The sequence below is a fragment of the Diplotaxodon limnothrissa genome, linkage group LG19 (assembly GCF_057381915.1).
Source record: "Diplotaxodon limnothrissa isolate DT_005_m linkage group LG19, D_limnothrissa_male_GT1.1, whole genome shotgun sequence".
NCBI lineage: Eukaryota > Metazoa > Chordata > Actinopteri > Cichliformes > Cichlidae > Diplotaxodon > Diplotaxodon limnothrissa.
Window position 1 is genome coordinate 32,579,828 of NC_140614.1, and position 21,476 is coordinate 32,601,303.

Here is a 21,476-nt window from a genome sequence, read left to right on the forward strand (position 1 = left end):
TTTAAATGAGTCAACCATTTGAAAAGGAAATTTCCGCTTTTTCGTGCCTGTACACAGACAGTCCCTCTTTTATGCTGTGTCTAACATGTCTAGTAATAAGTAAAGTTAAATATAACCTGACTTTTAAATAACCAACATGTTTACTGACACCACCTGAGTCTTTAAGGACTTTAAGGACTGGGAATTGTAAAAGTTTTTATACCAGAGAAATGACCTAGTTAATTTTCTCAGTTAGACTATTTCTTAAATGATCCATATTTGTTTCACACAACAATATCATAGGAGGTTCTCTCACAAAGGTTTGTCTTTATTACAATAGAACATACACTTATATACATGAGACAGCAACGTGAAAATGCATGGATGAAAGGAGGTGTGCTCAGAAGCATTTCCTGTGAACAATGGAAGGGCCGGCCTCATCGTACTCCTGCTTGCTGATCCACATCTGTTGGAAGGTGGAGAGGGAAGCCAAGATGGAACCACCAATCCAGACGGAGTACTTCCTCTCAGGTGGAGCAATGATCTAAGGAAATGTTAAACACCATTTAATCAGAATACTTTAATCCCTAAGGAAATTATCTGGGTTACAGTTGCTCAAGGTCAATAACAGTAACAGACTGAACTAATTAAATAATTCAATATATTACAAAGTTTACGAAATAAATGTTCATGATGTGTTAATTGACTTCATCCATGAGTGTATTTACTTAAAACGTCTGCAATTCTCTCACCTTGATCTTCATGGTGCTTGGTGCCAGGGCTGTGATTTCCTTCTGCATACGGTCAGCAATACCAGGGTACATGGTGGTGCCACCAGAGAGCACATTGTTGGCATACAGGTCCTTACGGATGTCAATGTCACATTTCATTATGCTGTTATAGGCAGTCTCATGGATACCAGCAGACTCCATACCTGGTGGAAAACAAGTAAAAAGATTAAAAAGGCGTTTTGTAACATAGACAGAAACAGTGTAACTCAAGCATCGAGACTGAACTCACCAATGAAAGAAGGCTGGAAGAGGGTCTCTGGGCAACGAAAACGCTCATTACCAATGGTGATGACCTGACCATCGGGCAGCTCGTAGCTTTTTTCCAGGGAGGAAGAGGAGGCAGCAGTGGCCATCTCATTTTCAAAGTCAAGAGCCACGTAACATAACTTCTCCTTGATGTCACGCACAATCTCACGCTCAGCTAAGGACCAGAACGTTTAGCTATTTAGGAAAATCCAATTCATACATTTTTAATACGCAAAATAATTAATCAAGATGGCATAGTCCTACCAGTTGTGACAAAGGAGTAGCCACGCTCAGTCAGGATCTTCATCAGGTAGTCAGTAAGATCACGACCGGCCAAATCCAGACGCATGATGGCATGTGGGAGAGCATAACCCTCATAGATGGGAACATTGTGTGTTACACCATCGCCAGAGTCCAGCACAATACCTTTAACGAGCAAATAAGAGCAGCAGTTCAGCTATGTCACACATCACTCACTATACAATGTTGCTGACATCACTGAGAACACATGCTGCTGTAGGGGGATTAGCACCTCCACTTGACAAGGAGACAGATGACAGACACAATAATAGTGTAAACACACACATCATACACATCTCTTGCTTAAGTACTGGATCTGTATTTTACATTCTGGAATAACTGATCTCAGACTCAAATAAACACCTGGAAAAATGATTGAAGTTTACTGACCAGTGGTACGGCCAGAGGCATACAGAGACAGCACAGCCTGGATGGCCACATACATGGCAGGAACGTTGAAGGTCTCGAACATAATCTACAAGAGAAAGCAAGCAGAATCAGAGGGAGAAGAAACACACAACTTACGTATAAATGGGGTCTAAAACAATTGATTAGTTGCTTTAAATACCTGAGTCATCTTCTCCCTGTTGGCTTTGGGGTTCAGGGGAGCTTCAGTCAGCAGGGTGGGGTGTTCCTCAGGAGCTACACGCAGCTCATTGTAGAAGGTGTGGTGCCAGATCTGACCGAGGAAAGAGAAGAAATCTGAAATAACTGAATAAGCAACAACCTGATCTTACTAACGAGGCACCAAATGCTCTTATAATGGCTGTAAAGATAAAGTGGGGTGTAGGTGAAATTGCACAAACCTTCTCCATATCATCCCAGTTGGTGATGATGCCATGCTCAATGGGGTACTTCAGTGTCAGGATACCCCTCTTGCTCTGGGCCTCATCGCCTACATAGCTGTCTTTCTGACCCATACCCACCATCACACCCTGAAAAAAGACACATGAGCTGGAGTATAAAACACATGAAAACAGTTACCCTAAACATCTTTTTAACATTGCACTAAGATAGTTTTTTGCTTGGAGCATACCTGGTGGCGGGGCCTTCCAACGATGGAAGGGAAGACAGCACGGGGAGCGTCATCTCCAGCAAATCCAGCCTTGACCAAGCCAGAGCCATTGTCGCACACAAGGGCGGTAGTCTCATCGTCGTCACACATGATGAGGCTTTACTGGGGTGATCTAAAATTTGATGAGAAGGTTTAGGCTGGTTGTTAGGACCATCTGCCTAAATTCTCCGTCATGTAAACTAAGGATGTGTTATTGTTGAACAATCACTGACTTTATTGTTGGAGCAGCTGATTAAATGAGACCCTTTAGAGATAGAGTCAGTCACTCGTGTGGTTAATAGATACGTATTAGCTGTGATTTAACAGTCCTTTGAAGAGCAGCCAGCACTATCTGATAGCTGCTCTTATGGTATTATCACTTGTGAATACTAACTCAATTCAGTGGGTGCTACAGAGCTAATTCGATGTGGATGGATGCTATTTTTGTCCGACCCTTGTCAGAAACCCCTGATACCATATCTCCACAGCCACGATTGTTCCTGGGGTATCTAAGAGCTGCTGAGGTAGCACCAAAAAGGGCCACAACCGGGAGACCTGTGAGCTATTTTAAGCTCAGCACCCCCACAGCCGTTAACAGGGTTAAACAAGTGACACATTGATCTCTTGCTATTTCAGGTCAGAGAGAAGTGCCTGGCCAGCACCCATCTGTCTGTACGCTGTGACACTCGGGTTTTACTACTTGCTTCTGTGACCCAGCTGCCTCTAAACCTAAGCCACTGAGTCACTGGTAAATTTAACCAACATCCTCTCAGAGTTGCACTTTCCAAGTACTACTCTAGTGTGACTTTGTAGTGTATCGGTATACTTTGTGAGACTTTGCACACTACAAAGTGTACCGATCACAGGAAAACACATCACCCCACTGTCAGTCGTTTGTGGCATCACATGCAATCAAACCATTTTAAGCAAAAAACAGGTAGAAATAACACCAGCTTTCACTGTGCTCCACAAATCCAGTCAGTGATTCTAACTTCTGAGGACGCTGAAATAACCTAATCTATTCTCTCATAAAAGTAAAAAAAATAAAATCCTTCATTTCAAATAACAGGTAGTAACTTTCCTGAAGGTAAAAAGAAGGCAGTTGCACAAGCAGATACCTCTTCAGTGATTCAAAGAGACACACTTTGAAATGTACTCACCTAAGCAAGCTGGAACACAGATGCTTCCACTGGGATGCAGGGTCACAGTCAGAGGATCCCCTTAAATATGCCCCACAATGGGTCGAAGGACAAGGGGCGGGGCTGAGAGTTCACGCGAGTCCAAATAAGAGCTGCCAGCAAAAATCCTCATGCCCTTGGAAATGTGTGTTTCACATACATGGAAGAGACTTCTCTACAGTGCACTCCTACTCGCTCACAGTTTAAACATGACATGTTAGTTGAGTTATTCTTGCTTTTCGGATGCACCCACAGATGACTATTGATATGAACTACTGAAAGTTTTTTTCAAAAACTGGTGTAGATGGTTGTTATATGTAGGTCTTTAAAAAAGCTTTTTAAGATAATTAAGCATTTTTCTATATTGTTACTAAAACTACATCGGATGTCTTTCTTTATATAACTATACTGTAGAACAAGATTAATAAAGGAAAGGAAGAAAGGAACATAAGGCATCATCTGCATTTTAGTTACAGTGCAATCTCTTAATAGCTCTCAAATAATGTCAAAGTCTTGATAAAGTGTCTGTATAATATTTGAAATGATGTGTCTCCCAATGCGGAACAAATGCAACTCATCCCTCGCAGGTTTTGCTGATCCATCCAGTCAAGACAGCGTGACTGGTGTCTCGCTAAGGAGATGAAAACAACCACTCTGCTGGTATGTGCACTGAGCCTCCTCAGTGTGTGGAACAGCTGATGGTATTGCCAGATGGGCTCTATCTGATCTGGCTCTCTGTGTCAGCGCTCCATCATGATTGGCTCAGCTGTCTCCTTATAGGGTGATGGTGAGGAACAGAGTCATTAATGAGCAGCCACTGAGGTTTCACAGCTTGCAATGAGGAATTCCATATAAGCGCCACTCACTGCTTAAGGTGCATTTTCCTTTATGTCCACTGAACCTCGTGATGTAATATTTTCACATCTGTGAATGAATGATACAAACATTTGGCATAATCGTTGGTGTAGCACAAGAATGTTCCCTTTGGGATTTTTCTGTATCTCAGGAAATGTCACTCATTTATTTGTAATGATTACAACAATAATTAAGTAAATATGAGGAAGAATAACTCTGATCTAAAAGAGAAATATGTGCAGTATATGATAGGCAAAGGAATGTGAGAGCATTCTTCTGCTCCACACTGCCCCAGCAGACACAAGTGCCTCCTATTTATAGCTGTACTCCACAGATAGGAGCTGGATGCAGACGAAGCATCACATAGTTATCTGCATGACAAAGAGGACTTTTAATAGAAGACTGGATTTATATTGTTTAGATACAAGAAAGTAAGGGGTGTGATTCACAGTAAAAATATAACAAAGGGCGACAGTTACAGAGCAAAATTAGGAAACAGAATTCAGTCTTGAACTGTGAGGATTATAAAAAACTAAATAAAGAATACCTCAGGTGTATTTATGGGTGGAGAGGGACATTATGGGATAACTATCACTCCATCCATTCATCAGTCTCACGCCCAGTTTAGGATCACAAGTTAAACTAATGTACATGTGTCTGTGCTTTGGGAAGAAGCCAAGGTTCCCCGCTCAGCAAAAAACTACAAATCCCTTTTCAGAAAACGTGGAGCGCTGTGTAAAATAAAATAAAAAACAAACAACTGAGTGAGGTGCACATTAATGAAATCCTTAATTCGGACTGTGGAAATATATCCTGTGCTGAACCTGGGATTTTTATTTATTTACAACCCAAAACCCCCAAACTTGGAAAACTGTGTGAAATTCAAATAAAAACAGTATGCAATGATTAGCAAACTTTGGAAACCAATGTTTTATTCACAATAAATCCTTGAAAACATATAATTTGTTTAACCTGAGACATTTTACCATTTAATTAAAAACATGCATATACGGGTTTTAGATCAACATATACCTCCATGCAGATGACGCCTTTATAAGGAAAGAGGTGCTCACACTCAGGCGAGTGCATTTGATTAGCAGCACATAGCTACAGTTTACCCTCTGCATTTGTTATGACTCGTGGGCTGTACTCAGTTTTCCACACTTCTTATGCATTCCGGCATGAACCGTTCATTTCACTGCATTCCCCTCATTTTAAGACCTACTGATGACTGATACGTCCTCATTAAACCTTAGCATTGAAATATGGTGTATTTCCTTTTTTTGAAGACTGTAACTTAAACTGATAAATCACATATTAAACTACATATTTAAAAAAATGTTTATTAAAACTAACCAACATTTTCCACCAATTCAATTCAAATTCTTTATCGTCCCACAAGGGGAAATTCCACTCTCAACAGGCTTCACACCGAGACCGTGATGATTACTGCTCTCTGGAGGCCCTCTTCGACACGGCTACGTGATGACGTTTCACATGCGACGCGCAACTTACAACAGGCATGCGCCAGATACAACGTTGTTGTGGTCGTCCGTCGACTGCGTGGTAAGTTGGCGTTCACTATGTGACGGTACTTCATGTCAGGCAAGCTGAGTATCTGCGGAGTTTCGAGCTTACAGAGTCGGGGGAGCTGAGTGCGGTGAGTCCGGGGCTGGAGCTGCGCGCTGAGCGGATCCGCTTCCTCCTTCTGTTTGACGGCTGTGGGCGTGCGGACGGGGAGACTGCCATGTAGCTGAGGCAGAAGAATGAGCAGTCAGCGCACTTCAGCGGACGGGACAGACGACTGCGCGGTTCAGCAGGAAAATGAACTAGAAGCCCTCGCGTCTATTTTTGAAGATGATTTCAAGGATCTGCGGAGCAACGACCCCTGGAAGGTAGATCCACCTTCTATCTGTGTGCAATCTTCATGTTAGCGGAATGCAGAGGACTGCCAAGTGTTTGCATATACGAGTGTTAACTGGAGTAAACTGCAGTGCAAATCAACGAGGCTCCTTTTGATTTGGTTTTCAGGTTAAAAGGCCACCAGAGGTGTACCTCTGTCTGCGGCCCAATGGGCTAAACAACGGACAGGAGTGTTACGTGACCGTGGACCTGCATGTCAAATGTCCTCCCACGTATCCGGACGTGTGAGTACTGGCTCCCTTTCTTTGCCAATTCTCCATCATTGTCGCTGCACTGCAAGGTGTCCATTCACATACTGACCATCTACTACAGGGCAGCTCAAACATAAGGTGCACGGGCCAGAGTTGGGCCTGGCAAAGACTCCAGTCTGGCCCACTGGGCAGCTTTGGAAAATGTGAAGGAATGCACAGATTTTGGAATATTATTTGATAAAGTTTGCAGAAGAAAGAATGAAGCTGGCAAAGCTTTGAAGACAGCTCGCTTTTATTTTAACGGTCTCTGTGCAACTCCCACTGAGTAACACGTGTTTACAAGGCAACGCTATTGTTGCCACCATGCTCACCCTTATTTATATACTTGAACTTACACTTGCCCTCTTTATTGGATTATTTATTGTACACTTTCCCACTTCGAGTATTATTTTTTTTCACAATTTAAAATCTCAGACAATACTTGAACATGAATATCCCCAAAACTATGAAAGATAAAAGTCTTTCTTTCCATAAAAGGGACTCAGGATCTGTAATTTGGGACGTATGGATCAAAAATGGCTAGAATAGTGACTAAATAGATAAAATATCGAAATTAAATACCATTCAAGCAGTCCTGTAAAGTCACATATTTTAGCACACACTAATAAAAATAATTATCACATTGCAAAAGACTAGTGACAATCTTTGAAAGTCCAAATAATGCTAAATAAAACACGTGCAGTACTTTTTAACATTATTGCACATTATCCTGGGAGAGCCTTATGGGTCAGGTTGCATTTAAAATGCATTAAGAGGCATTAAAAAGCACAAGTATCTGTTTAAAAGAAATCGTACACGAATATAAATATAGCGGAACAGCTGAGAGTTATGAAAAACATAACAGTAGTTCATCTCATGAGTAGGTCACCTTAATGCCATGACTACCACAGGCAAGCAGGGATGTATTTTTAATTATTATGTCTGACTAACTTGACATTATTGGGCACTAACAGGCCTCCAGAACTGGAGCTGAAGAATGCCAAAGGCCTTTCAAACGACAACCTCAAAAGTCTCCAAGCTGAACTCAACAAGCTGGCGGCGGAACGATGCGGAGAGGTGAGCATACACTCGCAGACGCACGTGCAGTCCCATGTGTGTTGAGATTTTCATTAACTTATTTACCTGTGAACTTAGGTGATGATTTACCAGCTAGCGGATCACATTCAGGGTTTCCTGAGCGAACACAACAAGCCTCCGTCGCGCTCCTTCCACGAGGAGATGCTGAAGAACCAGCGGAGGCAGCAGGAGAAACTAGCGCTGGAGGAGCAGCAGAGACTGGACCAACGACGCAAGCAGGAGGAGGAGATGGTTAGGACAGGAGGAAGAAACGCTGATTAGGTTGCAGTGTAATGCCCAAGTGATTTGTGTGGTCCGGTCACAAACAGGATCATTTCATGTTATTCATTCACAGCCTGACCGTCTGTGATTTCTAGAAACAGTTCAGGCTGATGATTCACTCTTTTACTAGGAAAACTGGCAAATTCCAGCTTTCTACTGTTGTTAGTTGGTTATGAATAAATATTTTTGTGATGATGATAGGGGTACTATTCATGCTGTGTCCTTCAATTTTTTTAGGCCAGATATCAGCTATTATGACTTTAGGACTATAATAGGAATATAGCATTTATCAGCTGATGTGGAAAACATCATTTTTAGGTTCCTGTCATGGGAGTTTTACCACAAAAAATGCAAAGTATCTTAAATTAAATTCTTAATTGGAGCAAAATCTTTAACACTGACAGTTTAAGTAAGCTGCAAAAGGTGTATTGTGATGGAATTTTCTTATTCCTTTAGGAAAAAGAAATCATGGCTGAAATCCAAAGGAGAGAAGAGGAAAAGCGAGAGGAAAAGAGAAGAAAGGAAATGGCTAAACAGGTGTTCTCGCTGTTTGATTTCTATTTGATTTGATTCACTTGATTTCGTTAATCATCAGTAAAATCACAGGGATGTTATAGATCGCAGTCAGAGCAACCCGTATAACTAAGCCATCAGTATTGTAAGTGACTCTTTAAATGGCTTTCTATTTGCAGGAGCGACTCGGGAGCATGGCGCATTCGATGTCTGTGATGGGGAAGAGTCCACCCAGCCCAGGAGGCGCAGCTCCCGAAGTGTTTGAAGCCAAGAAAGCAGCTGGCAATCGCCGTCGGACTACCTCAAATTCCCGCCACAGGTACACGTCCTACATACAGAAAAAGCTTCTCATGTTTAACAAAGTGCAGTAATAATGCTTCGATATGTCTCCTTCACCAGACGGGACACGGTTAATGAGGACAACAGTCGCCCGCAGGAGGTTCTTCACTTCAGCAGCAATGTTTTTGGAGAGCTTGCTGTGCACCAAGGGAAAAGCTTAGGTGAGGGCCATCAGACTGGCGCTGCCAGCCACGTGGCGAAAAACGTAATATGTCTCTTTAAATGTATTTCTTTTTTGGTGCGTTTCCGACAGGTGTAAGTGAACGGTTCGGTCGTAACATTTATTGCGGGTTTGAGGTGAACTCTGGCGATTTTGCTGTGATCTATGAGTGGTCGTTGCAGTGGAACAAAAAGATGAGCAAGTTCTTCACCACCCAGGAGAGAGGAAGGATTGAAAACTGTAAAAAACAGGCAAGTAGAGAGGAAGGGGGGCTTTTTATTAAGAATTTGCTGATTAAATCTTGCATTTTAACTTATAAAGCCTTTACGAACATGCATGCTTAAAGCTTGGCACATTTCAACTTGCGTTGTGCAGATCCATGCAGCAGAAAATGAGTTTAACTCCCTGCTGCGGCTGGAGCACCCAAACTTGGTGCAATACTTGGGGCTGAGCGTGGTCGAGAAGGAGGAATGCATCGTGGTTTACATGCTGGTGGAGCACGTGGCCGGGAACAGCTTGAACCAAAGCCTGACCGCCCACGGCCCGGTCCCTCTGGATAAGCTCTGCCACTACACGGCCCAGCTGCTGACCGCTCTCGACTATCTGCACTCCAACTCCGTGGTCCACAAACAGCTGGGGCCCTCCAGTGTGCTGGTGGACTCCGAGGGGAACATTCGAGTGACCGATTACAGTTTATCAAAGAGGTTTGCTGACATCTGCAAAGAAGACATTTTCGAACAAGCTCGCGTGCGTTTCTCCGAGGAAACGGCGATGCCAACGAGAACGGGCAAGAAAGGCGACGTGTGGAACCTGGGACTGATGCTGCTGGCTCTGAGTCAAGGCAAGGAAGTGAAGGAGTATCCGGTGACAGTGCCGAGTAGCCTGCCTGCTGATTTTCAGGATTTCCTTCAGAAGTATGTATCGATGAATAATTCCTCATAATGTTGTATATTTTTGTAGTTTTACTGTTAATCTCACTACATAACAAACAATTTCTATTTATATTGTTGTCACCAACTTATAATGCAAATGAACAACCTGTCTTAGCTGACAGGTGTGACACCCAGTGTGGTCTTCTGCTGCTGTGACCCCTTTCAGAGCTGCTCTTCTGCATAAGTTGGTTGTAATCTGTGGTTATTTGAATCACTTTTGCCTTCCTGTCAGCTCGAAACAGTCTGATCATTCTGCACTGACGTCATCGAGGCATTTTCACACAGAGAACAGCTGCTCTTTGGAAATTTTCTGCCTTTTGGACCATTTTCTGTAAAACCTAGAGTTCCCAGTAGAACAGCAGATTCTGAAATATTCAGAATAATCAGCACTTCTGGCACAAGAAGCCAATTCAGAGTCACTTAAATCACAAATCTGCTGTTCAGTTTAAACTTAAGCGTGTTATTTTGACCACATTTGCATGCTGAAATGCATTATGTTACTGTCATAGGGTTGTATATTTGAGCTAACATGCAGTTAACATGCGGTATACCTAAAAGGTAATCGGTGAGTGTGTGTTGATTTGAAAGTATTAACTTAATAAAAGCGTATAAATCGGTCTCTTATAATATCCCAGAATACAATGTGACTACACTAAAATGTCTTGTTTTGCTGCGACAAGCCTCTAATTTGTTAGAATATAAAACGAGTAGAAAAGTTGAACAGTTCTTGGATTTAATATCTCGGGGCAATCAGATGTTTGGCACGAAAGATTGCTTAATTAAATTTTTCGATCATAAAAATGGTTACCAGATGCTTTGACTGACTAATCAATCAACTGTTTAAATCATGGGAGCTCAAATCTTGTGTTGCTAAAAAACAAAATGAACAAAAAACAGCGACTGCCTGCAAGGAGAGGCGGAGGACGGGCTCTTCCACGCAGTTTGCTGTGGTCTGATTTTCAGTAATGATAAACAGATGTGATTTGTTGTAAATGGGCTCAAACATGCAGAGACCCTGATTTGTTCCTTTGGGTCTTGGTGTTTTGCTGTCTGCTTGCATTGCAGCCTGTAGAGTAAGATGCATTGCTGTGCAAAAGTCTTGAGCTCACCTGTCATTGCTTTATATTTTGCAAGGAAACGTACATGGAAATGCAGTTTCCAATTCTAATGAGCTGGAAAATCAATATTTGGTGTGACCACGTTTATTCTTCAACACAGTCTGAACTCTCTTAGGCAGCTTTCTTGTTGTTTCTAGCCTTCAGGAATAGTTCTCCAGGCTTCAAGGACGTTCAGCGCTCTTCTTTGAATATTATCTGCTTTTCCCCCCATTCTCTGTCAACATGATCCCACACTGCTGCAATAATGTTGGGGTTTTTAGGCATGCCAAGTCTTTTTCTTTTCCCCTCCACTTGTTTCCTAACATTAGTTTTTTAAGGACCGATGCTGAGATACAAAGTTGTTGTTTTTTTTAACTAATTGATCTTTGAGAATCAACTTGTTGATGCAAAAATACAGTTTTATATTTATTTTATATTTTATGCCTGGAAAAAGTTTCCTTTTTTTTCTTTGCCAGAGAAATGGGAAGATTTGGAAGTAACAAAGTGGCTAAAGATACAGTTTTCTTATGGTGTTAACACTGGGCCGTCGCTCGACTTAGATGCCTTATGCTTGAGTGATTCATAGGTCAGTGTTGAGCAACTTAACAAAAAAATGCTTTAGGAAAAGGGAGGCACATGGACTGGACTTCTAAAACTTTTAAAGATCATCAGAAAATCAAGAGAACTATTTCTCAAGACCATTTAAAAAAGAAAAAAAAGTCTGGCTCCTTGGAATAAATTCTGAAGAAATGAGGGGTGGCCCACTTTTACACAGTGCAGTATATTTGTGTTCCTGTTCTTTTGCATGTGCCAGATATTGCTTAATAGTGGGTTTTATGTGTCTTTGCGTTGTAGGTGTTTATGTCTGAATGATACTGAGCGCTGGACAGCTCAGCAGCTCTTGGACCATTCTTTCCTCAAGCCTTCCTCGCCTAAGCACCTTTCACAGTACCAGGACAACAGCCCAGAAGGTGACAGTGACACAAATGGAAACACAGATGACAAAAAATGCAGTGAAATCGTTATTTAAATTGGTTACAGTATAAAAGTTGGGGTCGAAAATGTTCGAATAATAAAGATAAATAAAAATTAACAACGTTTAATTTTAACTCTTTTTTTCCTTTTTTGGATTATTTTTTTATTTTTTATACTGAGGGAGTGCTTGCATTTAAGGAGCCGTTAACAGTTTTATATTTCTCTTCTTAAAATTGCTCAAGATGTTGATTTGTTTGCCTCTCAGATCTAGCTGTGGACTTTGCGTCATCAGTCATCCCCCGGAGTCACATCCTCAATGCTCCTTTCAGTTCGGTCTTGCAGCACAGGCAGATTTCTCGGTTTGTCTCCGAGTTTGAGGAGCTGCAGCTTCTGGGAAAAGGAGCTTTCGGTGCTGTAATTAAAGTGGGTTGAAATAGTTTACTTACCCTGTGTGAACTTTCTCGCTCGTTTTATCTGGCAGTAAAGTTTTTGTCTTTTGTGTTTTGCCCGCATCCAGGTTCAGAACAAACTAGACGGTTGTTACTACGCGGTGAAACGCATCCAGGTGAACCCAGCCAGTAAGCAGTTCCGACGGATCAAAGGCGAGGTGACGCTGCTGTCGCGGCTGAACCACGAGAATATCGTCCGTTATTACAACGCGTGGATCGAGAGGCACGAATTGCCTGCCACAGGTGTGCTGAGCAACACCGACAGCTCCGAGCCGCTGAGCTCAGCCGACAAGGCGCCACAGCGCAAAAATGCACCGGAGCGCCTCAACGAGCTCGGCCTGCCTGACGACGTGGAGGACATCGCTCCGCCTCCCGCCCTGTCCAGCTCAGTCGAGTGGTCCACCTCCATTGAGAGGTCCTCCAGCGCAAGGTGCAGCGGACGCCAGTCCAGTGATGATGAGGATGATGATGATGATGATGACGACGACGATGATGAAGAAGATGTCTTTGGTGCCTCTTTTTTGTACGTTTTTTATTTTTCCTCCAAAGGACGACTTACTCCTCCAACTGCTCATGCATCACATTCTTTTTCTTTTTTTCCCACTCAGGCCATCAAACAATGACTCAAGGAGTGACATCATTTTTGATAATGGAGATGAAAGCATGGACGAGATGTCAAAGGTTCCAATATTTTCACTTCATTTATTAGTTTTGTTATGTCTGTTAGCGTTTGGCGTGGTGCACCAACCAGCTGGTGTTTCCTCCCACAGGTAGAGCCAAGCAAAAGGCCAGCGTCCGACACAACGGAGAGCACAGAGTCAGATCGACACCTCATTACGGCACATTACCTGTACATACAAGTAAGCTTCCCCCACGTGCTTCACTTTTACCAACAAAGACCTGTTTTACGTCTAATCCGAGGTTTCCGTTCCTGACAGATGGAATACTGTGAAAAGAGCACTTTACGAGACACAATAGATCAAGGCCTGCATCAGGATCAGAATCGGTTATGGAGGCTTTTCAGGGAGATACTGGACGGCCTTGCTTACATCCACGAGCAGGTATGGAGCGGCTGCACTGATTGGACGGAGTATAACTGTGACTAAAGCCAAGATTTGAATATCTTATGTTCCCCCTTCGTTCTAGGGCATGATTCACAGGGACCTGAAGCCTGTCAACATCTTCCTCGACTCACAGGACCACGTGAAAATTGGCGATTTCGGCCTGGCTACAGATCATCCCGCTAACGTGGTACGCATTATTACAGTGTGGCGTGCAGCTTTCAGTTTCGCTCTGCTGACAGGCGGCACTGATTTTTGCCTCATTGTTTTGATTAACGTGTAAAACTCCTCGTGAAGCTCTTATAACTTGTTAAAGCAACTGTTTATCTCTCAAAGGCTGCTGGGAAATTTGAGGTGGAGGAGAGCGGCTCTGCGGTGATGGCCAAACCGGACCCAACAGGTGCAAGAGAGTTTGAAAACACTCATAACACCTTTGATAGCCGTGCAATAATATTCCTGTTGAACTGGCGCTCTATATTGATTTTGCATCACTGTCTCCAGGTAACATGACAGGGATGGTCGGTACTGCCCTGTATGTCAGTCCGGAGGTTCAGGGAAATACAAAAGCCACATACAACCAAGTAGGAATTTAAAGATTCACTTATTTGTCTGGATGCATGAGAATTAGAAGTTGCTAAAACTTGATATTTGAGAACGTCTCGAGTTTTAAAGAACTTTTTATTCATGTTCTTGTCTGCAGAAGGTTGACCTGTTTAGCTTGGGCATAATCCTCTTTGAGATGTCCTACCGGCCGATGACCACGGGGGCCGAGCGCATCGCTGTCCTGAGTCAGCTGCGTGGGGTGTGTTTGTGACAGAGACTGAGAACAAGCTGGGTGGGGGGGTTTTGCACCTGGTGCCTTACTTACATGATTTTCTTTTTTCCCTTCATATTTACAGGAACCCATCATCTTCCCAGAGGACTTTACTTTACGTGAGCAAGGAACACAGGTGAGGATGACTGTTGCACAGCGCTTTCTTCTCCTTGTATAAATCTCAGTCTAACAGCGGTCTGTTTCTCTCTCTGCCTTTTTCTTTATGTCTACCAGAAGAGGGTGATCGAGTGGCTGCTGAAGCACGACCCGGCTCTTCGGCCGACTGCCCTGGAGCTGCTAAAGAGCGAACTTCTGCCTCCTCCCCAGATGGAGGAGTCGGAGTTGCACGAAGTGCTGCAGCATACCATGGCCAATATCAACGGCAAATCCTACCGCACCATGGTGGCCCAGCTGTTCGCCCAGAACACCTCACCAGTCATGGATTACGCTTATGATATAGACCTCTACAAGGTGAGGAGCTGATTGAGCTGACCAAGCGTTTGCCAGTGGATTTTATTTTACTGTAGCCGTTCTTCATCTTTGCTGGATGTCAGATTAAAACTATGCTGGAAGATTTTTTTAATATACTGTTTTTAACAGCTGTGATTCATGTGAGATTTTCAAATAATGTGCTCAGATGGTGTAACAGATAATTCCTATTCAAAGCCCAGCTGAGTTGAAAGTTGATATTTGGCAAATCGGAGGTCACTCACCTGCTGTTCAAGTGCTCTATTGGTAAAGAGTGCCCAATCAGAAAGATGGATTAAAGGGAGTGGGAAGGTAAAGTAAACACAGTAAATCACTTTCAGCTGCTTCAGTGTTTATTAACAGCAGGTGCACTACAGGGACAGCAGTGAGACAAACCCCAAAACAGGAATGGTTTTACAGGCAGAGGCCACTGACTTTTTTTTGACTAGTTTTGCATTTAGCTAGGGCAAGGTCAGCAAACCTGTGGTTAGCCCTTACCCTTTTATTACATATACTGTGTCCCCTGCAATAACTTATCCTCTCCCAGTCATCTGCCCTTCTGTCCACCAGAAGGTAGGAGGTGCTAAAGTGACTCTTTTCATGTTGAAGGTTGCCGATGCCTAGGGTAGGATCAGTGTCACTAGTAGCATGAGGTGATGTCTGGACCCTACAGAGGTTGTACAGGTGCTCCAACTCGTCCAGAACGGCACATCAATATGTGGCGTTGCCAGGTTTGGTGTGTCTCTCAGCACAGTCTCAAGAGCATGGAGGAGGTTCCAGGAGACGGACAGTTACTCTAGGAGAGCAGGACAGGGCCGTAGAAGGTCCTTAACTCATCACCATAAAAATGTTATCTGGATGAAGTCGATGGACCATTGTCAGATCCTGCGCTGGTGCAGTGGCTCCTGGGTTCTTCCTAGTACACAACAATACCCAGCATCATATGTCGAGAGGATGCAGGCATTTCCCAGCGGATGAAGGAATTGATAACATGCTCATATAATCTAAATGCAATAACGCATCCCTGGGACGTTGGTTTCAGTCCAACCAGCGCCACCAAGTTGGACCTCAGGCCTAGAGCTCAGTTATGCCCATATGTCATCTCATTAGGAGCACGCCCCAGTGTTGTCAGGCATAAGCACACGTGGTCCATGCATGCTAAGTGCCATTTTGAATTGCTGCAGTTAAATTTCAGCAAAAATGGGCTAGCCTGCTGCATCACTTTTCACTTTGATTTTAGGCGTGTCGTTGAATTCAGCCCACTGCAAGTTGATCATATTTATTTCTTACCCGGTCCGTATCAGTGTACACAGCTAGCATGTTTTTCCCATTGAGATTTGTTGTGTTTTTAAAGTGTTCCTTTAATTTTTGGATTCGTGTTTATAAGATATATATACATACAAGTCCAAGAGTATGGATTAAATAACATGATTGCAAACCTGTGCTTTTTCAGGTCACAATTCATACTATCTGTTGTAAGGAATGCTTAACCCTCCTGTTATGTTGGTTTCCAGGAACACCAATTATGCTCCTGGGTTAATTTGACCCGGGCAAATTTACTCATCCAAAAGTGTCAGAAACACTGGCATTGATTATTTTACAATTTTCTTTTATAATTGTGATTTTTTTTCGTTTTCTGTAGTGATGCAGATGACATGTGACATCTCTTCTGTTCTGGGTCAATCGGACATAACAGGAGGGTTACATGGAAGAAAATCCACTTCTTCCCTTCTCTACCTCTAGATGGCACTGTAGGCAAAGGAATAGCTGCACTCTTTCTTTCTAAGCTGGCTCTCTCATCTGGTCTATCACAGATGAGCACAAGGCCTGTTAGTGCTTAGTCGATGTCTCCTGATCCCTGACAGAGGCTGTTTGTTTGCTCTCCCTTCAGGGCAGCTTCAGCTTCAACAATGCCAAATTGCAGCAGCATGTGTACGAAAGCATCACCAGGATCTTCAAGAAGCACGGTGAGTGCACGTGTCTGTCGAGTGCGTGCATGTGAACGCGACCTTTGTTGACACTACGTGGACTCCTTTTTAAAGACCCCAACATCTGCAGCAGTGAGAGGCAGCTAAACAATAAGCGTACTGTTGGGCAGCACAGATTCTGTGCATGTGCGAGTGTTGTTTTTGGGCACGTTGCTGATGATGTCCAGCTGTACTTGTTTGTTTATGCGCAGTTTGTCTGTTCACATGCATCAGTTATCACAGGGTCATTGTGGTTTATGAAGATGGAGCAGCAATGTGTGTTGATTTCAGGTGCCGTGCGTGTCCAGACCCCGCTGTTCCTCCCCAGGAACAGGAAGTTGTACGATGGCATTGAGCTGGCCTGCTTCATGGACCATAGTGGAATGCTGGTTACGCTGCCCTATGACCTTCGCGTGAGTTTAACACACACACGGAGTCTGGTTTACGTGTCCACACATGCACACAGAGCGCCAATCATAAAACTATTTACATAGGAACATGCAAACACACACACAGTGTGAGGCTGCAATCAGCAGCCGCCTTAAGATCCCGCTGCCTCAGGAACCCCGAGGACCAAATGCTTGTTTCCACACATTGATTGATTACAGCCTGGTATGCACAGACTTCACTGTCTTTATACAAGTGCACCCAATGTCTCAACTCTTGTTTTTTTTCCTTCTTCCGCTTTAGATCGCGTTTGCAAGATTCGTCGCTCGCAACAATGTAACACATCTGAAACGGTAAAGTTTATATTGAGAAGTCATTTTGACCATTTGTGTGCACACAAGTGTAGCACCCCACCCGTGATACGGAGTCTAAATCCACTTACCTCAGTTTGGACCCCCTAGGCGGGGTGTTAGGTTCGTTACAGCCTAGATACCACAAAAAGGTTCTGGTATAGACAGGAATCAGGGAAACTATCAGTAAACCTTTGCCTGCAAGTTAGACTTAACCAGTAGTAAAAGAATCAACCCCAGACAACTCTTTAACACAAACCAAACGTTTACTGAATGTAAGGGCAGGAAAAAGTAATGTATAAAACACCCTTTTCTTAACTCAACTCAAATGATATCCAGCTCCATAAACAAATAAAACATGCTGTGTAAATGAAATATTTCCCTTTGAAATTATGTTAAACAACACAAATTATGTTATCACCTCCTGGTAAGTGACTCACGAATGTACACTCAAAAATATGCTATATAATCCACTAGATACACAATATTCACACATGGGCCCCACACACACTCACATTCACACTTGTTGCAGGCCTGTTTGCTGCTCACGCCGGACGATGGAGAAAAATCCTCTTCTCCCCAGTAAGAGCACGAAAGTCCAACTTACAGTTCAGTTGCTCGGTAGGTTTCCGTTCGCCAGTCCCAAGCTAAATTCACTCTCCGCTCTCCCTGCGGACCGGATGCTGTCTCGGCTACAACGCGTTAGCCAGTCACTGTCCAGCTCTCCGACAGTCCATAGCGGCTGCATCCGTGGCGCAGCCAGGCAGTCCGGGCTAGCCTTTAGCCTCGGCGGTCGTAGCTGGAAACACAGTTTTTTCACGGTGGTGCGACCATTGAACACAAAGTCACTTCCCCCACACTCTGTTGCGAAGCTCTCACACGGTTAGCTTTCTAGTCCGACACTCTTTTGTGCTAGGTAACTTCAGTAAAACTAGCTGAGTCTCTCACTTTGGTTCAGCTAACCTCGTGCATCTCTCCATGCCGTTCTCCTCTCTTCCTCCATTACAACAGATACACAGGTCCCGTTTCATGCTACCTTCACGGGCCTCCAGAAAATTAGAACTCTGAACAATACTTTAACTCTCTTCAGAGTTACATACCATAAAATAATACTTTATGATTAACATAACAGGTTCATTGCTCTAATTACCTGTATTTACCTTGTGACATATTACAGGGCAAATTACATTCAGAGTACAGTTAAATCACATAATATTAACTGTGAACACCTTATGTTACTGTGGCGTTTAAGTCCATGGGAATTACGAGTATCTACTCCCAAATTCCCATCCGGGCTACACCCTCCCCCTTCTAAATGCGTTTGATGCCCCTATCAAACCCCACAGATTTATAAACACAAAAATCTGTGCTTTGTTAGTCCAGCTCTAATTTAACACAGGAAGGGCATAGTGCTAGTGGGTGACACCATGAAGTCTGGCAAGTGTGATCTCGTGAATGTCTGTAAGTGCCACTTCCCACCAAAACCCCATGGCTCAAAACCACTACAGGGTGATCTGATGATTGCCCGAGTTCATCATAACTCAGTCTCACCACAGGCCTCTTTAGTCTCTGTGGGCGGCCCACTGGATGCTCCTCTCCTTCCAGCGACATCCCACTCTCTTCGGTTCCCTCCTCAGGGCCAGTCACTGTAACTGCCTCAGGGTCTAGCTGGAGAGCTGGAGGGTTATGATCATCTGAATTTCTTTCAATATCTGCCAAATCAGTGGTTGAACTCTCAAGATCCAACACATTTGGCTTTTGACCTTGGTCCCTCAGAAGCTGTTCTGACAGTGACAGAAGGTTTTCACAATCCATGTATGGGAATTGTGTCAGGCATGCATCTTCGGATTCCGACTCTGAAGAAGATATTGCATCTCCCTGATTGTCAACTGGTGTAGCCTTGGCGAGTCCCCTTTGGGATCGAGTGACAGGTCTATCAAACAACTCTGGTTCACTATCATTTGGAAGTCTCACTAGATACCCTATGGGTAATAAGTGGTTACGATGCACCGTTTTCTCCACCCCCCTTCCCTTCTCAGGTTTCACTCTGTATACTGGTAGACGGGGCATTTTGTCAAGCACAACATAGGGTGCAGTTCTCCACTTATTCTTCAACTTGTGCTTTCCAGAGACACCAAAATTCTTTAGCAACACCCGGTCTCCTGGTGCCAAGGTCTGTTCTTTCACATGCTTGTCATGTGCTTTCTTGTTTCTCTGATGACTTTTGTCAGCAGCCTCTGTCGCTAGGCGGTAAGCTTGTTGCAAATCAGCTTTCAGCTTAGCTACGTACTGGTGATGTGTCAGACTGCTGTGTGTCTGGTCGTTGGTTCCGAAACAGATGTCCACAGGCAGCCGGGCCTCCCTGCCAAACATAAGCAGGTAGGGTGAGTACCCAGTTGCTTCGTTCTGCGTACAATTGTACGCGTGTACCAAATGACTGATGGACTGATTCCACGCCTGTTTCTTCTTGGGATCCAAGGTTCCCAGCATGGAAAGTAACGTCCGGTTAAATCTCTCTGGCTGTGGATCTCCCTGGGGATGATAAGGCGTTGTCCGGGATTTCCGGATTCCCAACACTTTCAGAAGGTCGTGGATCAGCTTACTCTCGAAATCACGTCCCTGGTCGGAATGTATCCGGGTCGGAAGTCCATAATGCACAAAGTACCGCTCACAGAGAATCTTGGCTACTGTGGAGGCTTTCTGGTCTTTAGCTGGAAAAGCTTGTGCATATCTGGTAAAGTGATCAGTCACTACCAGAACGTTAGCATATCCCTGAGAGTCTGGCTCTAGGGATAGGAAATCAATACACACGAGATCTAGTGGCCCACTACTGGTGATCTGGTTCAATGGTGCAGCTCGTTGTGTGGGTGCCTTACGTGCAACACATCTCCCACAATTCCTGATGTACTGCTCAACTTCTGCACTCATCCTAGGCCAGTAGAATCGGTCTCGTATGAGCTCCACAGTCTTGTCCACCCCCAGGTGACCTGACTCATCATGAAGTGATCTGAGCACCATGGCAACATGCTCTCGGGGTAGTACAAGCTGATGGATTTCCTTTCCAGGTTGTCTCTGTACTTTCCTGTAGAGTACTCCATCAGTGATTGCCAACTTGTTTGCCTCTCTTTGAAGCAACATGGCTTCTGCATTGGAGTCTTTGTCGAAAGTAAAGGGAATCGCTCCATTCATAGATTTCTTTACAGGAGCGATCACTGGATCATTGTCTTGTGCTTTGATAAGCTCGGCCTTGCTTATCTGGGTCAAACACCCATAGTCAAGATGAGTGGGGAAAACAAAACACTCTGGGAGTGCCTCAGGGGAAACTCCTAACGATTCAGCAAAGCTGACTGCCCCCCCTCCTGCTGAATTTCTACAGGAGATCTGCTTACACAGAGCTTTGACACTGTCCAAGGGTAGAGTTTGCCAATCAGTGTCCTCTGTTGGTAAGGGGTTGCGCGATAACGCGTCAGCATCAATGTTGCTGCTCCCAGGTCGGTACTGGAGAGTGAAATCGTAAGTGGCAAGAGCAGCTAACCACCGATGCCCGGTGGCATTGAGCTTGGCAGTGGTGAGGATATATGTGAGGGGATTGTTATCCGTCCTCACAGTGAACTGTGCTCCATACAGGTAGTCGTGAAACTTGTCAACTACAGCCCACTTCAACGCCAAAAACTCAAGCTGGTGCACGGGGTAGTTTTTCTCTGATGAGCTAAGCTTTCGGCTAGCAAATGCAACTGGTCGCAGCCCTTCTGGGTGTTCTTGGTTGAGCACAGCACCCAACCCCTGAAGGCTAGCATCAATGTGCAACACATATGGCTTGGTTGGGTCTGCAAATGCTAGAACAGGTGCATTTGTAAGAGAATGTATAATGTTCTGGAAAGCTTCTGTACATGCAGCATCCCACCTGTCCCCAAACGGTTCATTTACGCGATGGTAGGTCTTTTCTGGGACTCTGACAGCTCGCTTTCCCTTCTGGGTTGGTGGGTAACCTTTACATAGTTCGGTTAACGGCTTGACAATGATGGAGTAGTCCTTTATGAAGCGACGAT

At 44.0% G+C, this 21,476-nt stretch overlaps 2 protein-coding genes across 3 annotated transcripts in view; one reads left to right on the forward strand and one right to left on the reverse strand.

The window, feature by feature from the left end:
* Positions 1 to 286: 286 nt before the first annotated feature.
* On the reverse strand, positions 287 to 3,574 carry actc1b (actin alpha cardiac muscle 1b). The gene is made up of 9 exons (XM_085343556.1): positions 3,531 to 3,574; positions 2,353 to 2,503; positions 2,123 to 2,251; positions 1,885 to 1,995; positions 1,707 to 1,791; positions 1,281 to 1,442; positions 1,000 to 1,191; positions 732 to 913; positions 287 to 523 (listed from the first exon to the last, which is right to left on the reverse strand). Exons 2-9 carry the CDS (start codon positions 2,479 to 2,481, stop codon positions 380 to 382), a joined length of 1,134 nt encoding a protein of 377 aa, XP_085199682.1. The 5' UTR covers positions 2,482 to 2,503; positions 3,531 to 3,574; the 3' UTR covers positions 287 to 379.
* Positions 3,575 to 5,982: 2,408 nt separating this feature from the next.
* Positions 5,983 to 21,476, forward strand: part of eif2ak4 (eukaryotic translation initiation factor 2 alpha kinase 4) — a 33,389-nt gene continuing 17,895 nt past the window's right edge. For both annotated transcript variants that reach the window (XM_085343554.1, XM_085343555.1), the window contains exons 1-24: positions 5,983 to 6,298; positions 6,435 to 6,550; positions 7,531 to 7,633; positions 7,712 to 7,885; positions 8,372 to 8,452; positions 8,608 to 8,747; positions 8,828 to 8,928; positions 9,021 to 9,178; positions 9,303 to 9,841; positions 11,812 to 11,927; positions 12,197 to 12,354; positions 12,449 to 12,903; positions 12,989 to 13,061; positions 13,151 to 13,240; positions 13,319 to 13,441; positions 13,527 to 13,631; positions 13,778 to 13,841; positions 13,943 to 14,022; positions 14,142 to 14,243; positions 14,341 to 14,391; positions 14,490 to 14,726; positions 16,615 to 16,690; positions 16,982 to 17,103; positions 17,381 to 17,430. In XM_085343554.1, coding sequence (XP_085199680.1) covers positions 6,170 to 6,298; positions 6,435 to 6,550; positions 7,531 to 7,633; positions 7,712 to 7,885; positions 8,372 to 8,452; positions 8,608 to 8,747; positions 8,828 to 8,928; positions 9,021 to 9,178; positions 9,303 to 9,841; positions 11,812 to 11,927; positions 12,197 to 12,354; positions 12,449 to 12,903; positions 12,989 to 13,061; positions 13,151 to 13,240; positions 13,319 to 13,441; positions 13,527 to 13,631; positions 13,778 to 13,841; positions 13,943 to 14,022; positions 14,142 to 14,243; positions 14,341 to 14,391; positions 14,490 to 14,726; positions 16,615 to 16,690; positions 16,982 to 17,103; positions 17,381 to 17,430 — 3,443 coding nt within the window. In that variant the 5' untranslated portion in view covers positions 5,983 to 6,169. The remainder of the gene's footprint in view (positions 6,299 to 6,434; positions 6,551 to 7,530; positions 7,634 to 7,711; positions 7,886 to 8,371; positions 8,453 to 8,607; positions 8,748 to 8,827; positions 8,929 to 9,020; positions 9,179 to 9,302; positions 9,842 to 11,811; positions 11,928 to 12,196; positions 12,355 to 12,448; positions 12,904 to 12,988; positions 13,062 to 13,150; positions 13,241 to 13,318; positions 13,442 to 13,526; positions 13,632 to 13,777; positions 13,842 to 13,942; positions 14,023 to 14,141; positions 14,244 to 14,340; positions 14,392 to 14,489; positions 14,727 to 16,614; positions 16,691 to 16,981; positions 17,104 to 17,380; positions 17,431 to 21,476) is intronic.